Genomic DNA, 6,591 nt, shown 5'->3' with positions numbered 1-6,591 from the left:
GGGCCTTGTCTGCCTTCAGCTTGTGGATGTGTTCCATGAGAATACGCTTGTTTTTGAACACATTCCCCTTCACCTTCAGGTACAGGCTGTGATACCTGCAGGGTACACGGAGTGAAGAGATGCTGGTCGGTAATGGATCAGAAGCTGCCTTGTGAGCTGTTCCTCCACCTAAGGTCACTAAGCTTGTAGGTTCCTTCCTTTTCTCCTGTTGCTGCATGAATTACTTCCTAAACCATTACTTTTTTTGTGTGCAGTTCCTAGACAGAACTTGCCTGGCAAATAAACTGTTGGGCTATCCTCATGGCATATGGGGAAAAAAAGAAAGACCAGAATAGAAAAACTTTCTTAGAAAGGCTCCCTACCCGTGGCTGGGCGTAGTAGCTCAGGCCTGTAATCTGAGCACTTTCAGAGGCTGAGATGTGGGTGCGTCACTTGAGGCCAGGAGTTCGAGACCAGTCTGGCCAATGGTGAAACTCCATCTCTACTAAAAATACAAAAATTAGCCAGGTGTGGTGGCGCATGCCTGTAATTCCAGGTACTCGAGAGGGTGAGGCAGGCGAAGTGCTTGAACCTGGAAAGCAGAGGTTGCAGTGAGCCAAGATCATGCCACTGCATTCCATCCTGGGTGACAGAGCGAGACTCTGTCTCCAAAAAAAGCTCCCTACCCAAGGCCATTAAGACAGATCTCTGTGGGCTGGGCGTGGTGGCTAACGCCCGTAATCCCAGCACTTTGGGAGGCCGAGGCAGATGGATCACAAGGTCAGGAGATCGAGACCATCCTGGCTAACACAGTGAAACCCCGTCTCTACTAAAAATGAAAAAAAAAAAAGAATTAGCCACGTGTGGTGGCACATGCCTGTAGTTCCAGCTACTCAGGAGGCTGAGGCAGGAGAATAACTTGAACCCAGGAAGCAGAGGTTGCAGTGCGCTGAGATCGCGCCCCTGCACTCCAACCTGGGTGACAGAGCAAGACTCCATCTCAAAACAAAACAAAACAAACAACACACACAAAAAAAACCACTCTGGAAAATGAACTAGCCATCAAAGCAGCAAATGGGTACTGGGCCCAAGAGGGTGTGCTTACATGTGGCGATCAATCTTCTTAGACTCACGGTATCTTCTAAGCAGCCGGCGCAGAATCCTCATTCTCCTCATCCACGTGACCTTCTCTGGCATTCGGGCATTGGCTGTACCCTTCCGCTTACCTGTGGAGAAGATGAGTTAGGAATGGGCTATTACCCAGGTCCACTGTGTATAGTACACCAAGATTCAAGTCAGGCTCTTAACTCATCTAATCCTCACAACCTCATTTTAAGTAGCATTACTTCAATCTTCCAGATGATGATTCCCAACTACGTAAGTTCTTTCGTTTACTCAATTTTAAAGGAAGCACAAATACGGCAATAATTCCCCATTTACTTCATACAGAATGTGGGTTTAACAGGCAGTGCACCAAGGTAGCACAGCACGTTTTAAGGAGCTTCCTTCAATCATTCTGACACTAGAAAGCAATTTTAGAGTTAAAATGGACCACATTCTCAAGGACCCAGCAGAATCCTTAGCATAGTGTAGGTAAGGACTTAGTAAATGTGACCTCCTACCAGGGATACTCTCAATTCCAATACCAGCACCAACTTTCTGATTTGCACACAGGCAGAAAACACATCAAATACCAAGGAGTAAGAAACGGGCTCGAGATGAGACAGAGTGCTTAGATCCTGAATATATTTCAGCACAGACGACAGCACCTATCATTTCTTAAGGAGAAGATGACCACACTTACCTATGCCCATGTGCCTGCCCTTCCGGCGGGCCAAGGTATTTTTCCGGCATCGCGCCCGGGAATGGACCGTCACAGGCTTGCGGATGATCAGCCCATCTTTGATCAGCTTTCGGATCTGCTGACCTGGGAAAGCATAATGCACCTGGTCAGTCAACTGGGGCCCAAGCACATCCCAGAATCCAAATAGGCCAGGCCACAGACACTGCTCACATTCTCGGCCCCATGCTCTCAAAAAGGATGGAAACACTGGAACTTGTTTATTTTTTGCCTTCGAAAATCCAAAAAACCTCTATCTTTTCTTTTTCCTTCACAAACAGAAGTTGTGAGAGATACTCTTTGTCTGAGACAGTCTCCCTATGTTGCCCAGGTCGGTCTTGAACTCCTGGGCTCACAATCCTCCTGCCTTAGCTTCCCAAGTAGCTGGGATTACAGATGCCTGCCACTATGGCTGGCCATTTCTACCTTTTAAATGTATTACAGCACACTCAAAACAGCAAGCCTGATACAATGACTCCTCCATTTTATAGATACTCTGAACGTACCTTCCTAGGTTTGTAAAGAGTCAACACAAGCTAGGTATGCTGGCTTATGTTTGTAATCCCAGTACTCTGGGAGGCTGAGGTAGGCGGATCACCTGAGGTCAGGAGTTTGAGATCAGCCTGACCAATATGATGAAACCCCGTCTCTACTAAAGATACAAAAATTAGCCGGGTGTGGTGGCACGTGCCTTAGTCCCAGCTACTTGGGAGACTGAGGCAGGAGAATCGCTTGAACCTGGGAGGCAGAGGTTGCAGTGAGCTGAGATCCTACCACTGCACTCCAGTCCGGGTGACAAAGGGAGACTCCATCTCATAAAAAACAAAATAAAAAATAAAGAGTAAATTAGCCGGGCGTGGTAGTGCACACCTCTAATCCCAGCTACTCAGGAAGCTGAGGCGGGAGAGAATCACTTGAGCCTGGGAGGAGGGGTTGCAACGATGAGATGGCACTACACTCCAGCCTGGGGAACAGAACCAGACTGTCTCATTAAAAAAAAAAAAAAAAAAAAAAGTCAACACAACTGTGTTCATATGACGCAGGACAAAAGAAGGAAGTAGGGTGAAGAGACAGATCCCAGGTACTCACGGGAGTTGGCATTGGCGATTTCATTGGTCTCATTGGGGTCTAACCAGACCTTCTTCTTGCCACAGCGGAGGACACTAGAGGCGAGCCTCTTCTGAAGCCTGAGCATACTAGACACACAGAAAACATGATTAGACTCTGAAAGCCACTCCTGGGCAAGAACGAACGTCCCCATCAAGACCTGCCCTCTGCGACCCACACGACAGCCGCGAAATAAGACTCTTCCCTAAATCATCTTTAAGGCTCTGGGCTGTGCAGCTGGTCCCCTTGGGTTTAGACTTCAAAGCCCACGCTATGCCTTCACCTCTTGAAGCCTCATGTTCGCATTTCTTCTCTGGAAAGTCAAGTTAAAGATTTACTGGAATGAATAGGGGGCTTATGCCATTTCTGGTATTCAGCGTTTGAAAAATATTCGAGGCGAATAGACCTGATTTCTAGTCTAGCAATGCAGGCAAGTTAATGATTTCTGGGCTCATTTTCCCGTTTTATCACAGTAACAAGACTCGTTCGGCCATTTGTAGAGATTTCCTTTATGAATGGCCAAAGGAGTGGAAGGCGTCAAGAGTTAGAGATCACGTCTCTCGGCAGTCGGAGGCCTGGGGCCTACACTACGCTTGCCCTAGGTCACGTGAAAGCACAGATCTGCTCCGCTCCGGGCGTGCCAAGCAAGAAAGGGTCCAAGGCTCGGTCCCGTTCGCTTTGCTCGCGTGGGTCGACTGGACACATGTGAGGCGCGCCGCCACCCGAGGCAGCCTTTTCCGGGTCTCAGTTGCTGCGACGCTCCCCGCCCCCCCCCCCCCCCGTAGTGGCCCGGGACGAGAGTGCTCCGGCCTACCCCAAACCCCGGGACCAGCCGCTTTAGGGCGGCCTCCATTTCATCTCCCCCAACCCCGGCTGCGGTCCCAAGCCCAACAGTCCCCCGTCGAAAAGCGTCAGCGCCTGCGGGAGATCAGCGCGCCCTCACCTCATGGCTGCGGCCGCAGCGGCGAAAGGAAAGAGCTCGCTTGGGACCGGCTCCTCCCATTATCTGAGAAGGGGAGAGCCCAACCCCCTCTCCAATTTCGTCCGTATTCCCGTCCGGTTCTTTCATCTTCCGCCACACCAAACTCACTCATAGCCTCCGTATAGGCCTGAAATGATAAAAGCCTAATATCAGAAATCGGTTTTAAACTTAAAAACATAGAAAATGTACCCCTTCCGTAGGGAAAGTGGTATAGTCCGACTTCCTACTAGACATGCGCAGCAAGGGTACGCGATCACGTGGTTATTTTAACCGGAAGTCAGCTGGATTGCGCAGGCGGAGTGAGAGAGGTTTTGCTAGAGTAGCTTGGTGTTTGCGGGAGTTCGGCCGGTTATGGGTGGATGCTTTATTAGCTGAGAAAAAAAGTCAGTTGAAGAAGCGAGAGAGAATGACAACAGGTATCAGACAAAGGCGACCTCTTATTCACTCTGTTAGTAGATTGAAAACCCCTAGAGTGCAGAATAGATCACTAAAAGATGTTAGTGTTTTTACGCTGCTGCGGGTCTTTAATTTCTTGGTGCCTCAATTTCCTCCTCTGTAAAGTGGACCTAATCCCAATGTTTCTATCATCAGTTGTGGAAATTACGTGAGGTAACATTTGCAATTAGCAAAGGAAGGCATTAAGACAGCAAGCTCTTGGAGGGCGAGAACTAGTCTCGTAGTCTCGTTTGGCTCACAGCTGTACTGCGGTAGGCATGGATCCGCGATCGAACACACCTGAGAAATACTGCACTGGCTGAATGGATGAATGATTGCAGAAAGTAAAATTAAAAAAAAAAAAAAATTGGGCCGGGCTCGCTGGCTCACGCCTGTAATCCCAGCACTTTGGGAGGCCAAGGCGGGTGGATCACTTGAGATCAGGAGTTCGAGACCAGCCTGGCCAACATGGCGAAACCCTGTCTCCACTAAAAATATAAAAATTAGCTGGGTGTAGCGGCGCGTGCTTGTAATTCCAGCTGCTGGGGAGGCTGAGGCAGGAGAATCGCTTGAACCCAGGAGGCGGAGGTTGCAGTGAGCCGAGATTGTGCTACTGCACTTCAGCCTGGGCAACAGAGTGAGACTCCGTCTCAAAAAAAAAAAAAAAAAAATGGCAGGACCACTCAGTTCTTTTCTTCTGTTCTGGAACACCCAATGCAAAAATCCAAGGAGAGCATTCTGGGGTTTAAGAAGTCTACATCTGAATTGAGGCTCCAACTTATCATTGGTTCCCGCTGATCACCCTATCCCTTTCATCTCAACTTTCCTGGCTGAGAAAGTAGAAGAAAGAGAAAGGGAAGCAACATTTATGCTACTTCCTCACAACAACACAATTAGCGTTGCCCTCATTTTACAACTGAGGTAACAGATTGAAAACGCAGGTATTTCTGATTGCAAAGCCCATGCTTTTGCGGTTATGCCAGGCTTTCTCCTCTCCAAGGGGCAGGTGGAAGCCCTGCTCAGGATTGGAGCTCTCCTGGAACGTTTCTAATGGGCTTTATCTTCACTCACTGCTCCTCCTTCCCAAAGGTGTTGTGATCAGAGGAATGACAGACCGGCCATTCATTTGTTATCAGAGGTGAGGAGGAGGAGTCCCATAGTCTCTCCTGCAGAACACAGCAAGCTGGTGGCCTTATTTTAAGGTCACTTGACCTGGAGAGGGTCTTCTCCACCTCTCCTTTCTGTGGAGCAGGGGTGGAGTAGGGAGGGAATGGCTGACTCCTTCATTGAAACTTACAGCTTCTCCAAACACCCTAGCAATTCATTTAATTCCCTCATCCTCCCAGTAATCCCAGGTGACACAGACTCCACGGTGCCAGCAACCACATTTTATAGGAGAGGAGAAAACTGGTGCTTAGAGAGGTGGTTTGTCCAGGGCTATACAACCAGAAACAGCCTGAGCCAAATTGGCACCAGGGTCTATTGCCCAGAATCTCCTATTCCTCCTCTCTCCACCTGTCATGGTGGGTGGAGTCCAGACCTTGGATGTTTGTCCCTAAATCAGGGGTAAAGGTGGAGCAATTCTAGGTCAAAGGTCATGAGATCTGATTTTACCAGCCTCTTCTTTCTCGGCTCCATATTGCTTCCTCTTTTCTCACCCAACAGCAGGGACTTCGCCCAGCCCCATTCATGGCCTTTTGGAAGAGCGGGTCAGGGGTAGGGGCGTGTATCCTAGTGACCGATTAGGGCAGAACTCCTGGACCCCTGGGATTTCTTTTGCTGTCGCTGTTGGACACCCTCCCCATCTCAGCCTCAGCCTCCCACCGGCAGCCCCAGAGCCATGTTGGAGGGGTAGAGGCTTTTCTGTTTGGTTTAAGGCAGCCTGGGCCCCGCACTGGGGAGAAAGGAGTTAAAGCCAGGTCCCAGGATCACCGGGACCGGGAAGTTCTGGTGGCCCAAACAGGAGTGGGTTGGGGGGAACCGCAGGAAGATAGGTTTGAGACAAAAGGGGGCGGTGCTAGCCATGCCAGTCCGCGCTTCATCCCCATCAGCGCTCGGCATCCACTGGTAGACCGCCCCCCGACCCCTTCCCCAAGTATCCACGCCTAGTTTCTCCCTTCCCGCCCCAGCGGGCCGCCTGCACCCCACGGCCAGTCAGAGGCCCACCTGCGGCCCTCTAGAACCGAGAGGCGCTTGCCTCCCAGCTTGCCGCACGCCCATTGTGTGCGCCGAGCCGGAGGAGGGGCTG

General features: G+C 50.2%; 1 protein-coding gene across 5 annotated transcripts in view; it reads right to left on the bottom strand.

The window, feature by feature from the left end:
- RPL19 (ribosomal protein L19) overlaps positions 1-3,935 on the bottom strand; it is a 13,770-nt gene extending 9,835 nt beyond the window's left edge. For 2 of the 5 annotated variants that reach the window (XM_011984720.1, XM_011984722.1), the window contains exons 1-4: positions 3,870-3,935; positions 2,909-3,015; positions 1,784-1,906; positions 1,085-1,205 (exon numbers count right to left, since the gene is read on the bottom strand). In XM_011984720.1, the coding sequence (XP_011840110.1) occupies positions 1,085-1,205; positions 1,784-1,906; positions 2,909-3,015; positions 3,870-3,874 (356 nt within the window). In that variant the 5' untranslated portion in view covers positions 3,875-3,935. Of the gene's footprint in view, positions 1-1,084; positions 1,206-1,777; positions 1,907-2,908; positions 3,016-3,481 lie in introns of all 5 variants that reach the window. The other 3 variants (XM_011984721.1, XM_011984723.1, XM_011984725.1) reach the window with 3 other exon arrangements.
- Positions 3,936-6,591: the final 2,656 nt, after the last annotated feature.

This window comes from Mandrillus leucophaeus, unplaced genomic scaffold (assembly GCF_000951045.1).
Source record: "Mandrillus leucophaeus isolate KB7577 unplaced genomic scaffold, Mleu.le_1.0 Scaffold272, whole genome shotgun sequence".
Lineage (NCBI taxonomy): Eukaryota > Metazoa > Chordata > Mammalia > Primates > Cercopithecidae > Mandrillus > Mandrillus leucophaeus.
The sequence above is the reverse complement of the archived record's forward strand: the minus strand, read 5'-3'. Positions and strand labels throughout refer to the sequence as shown.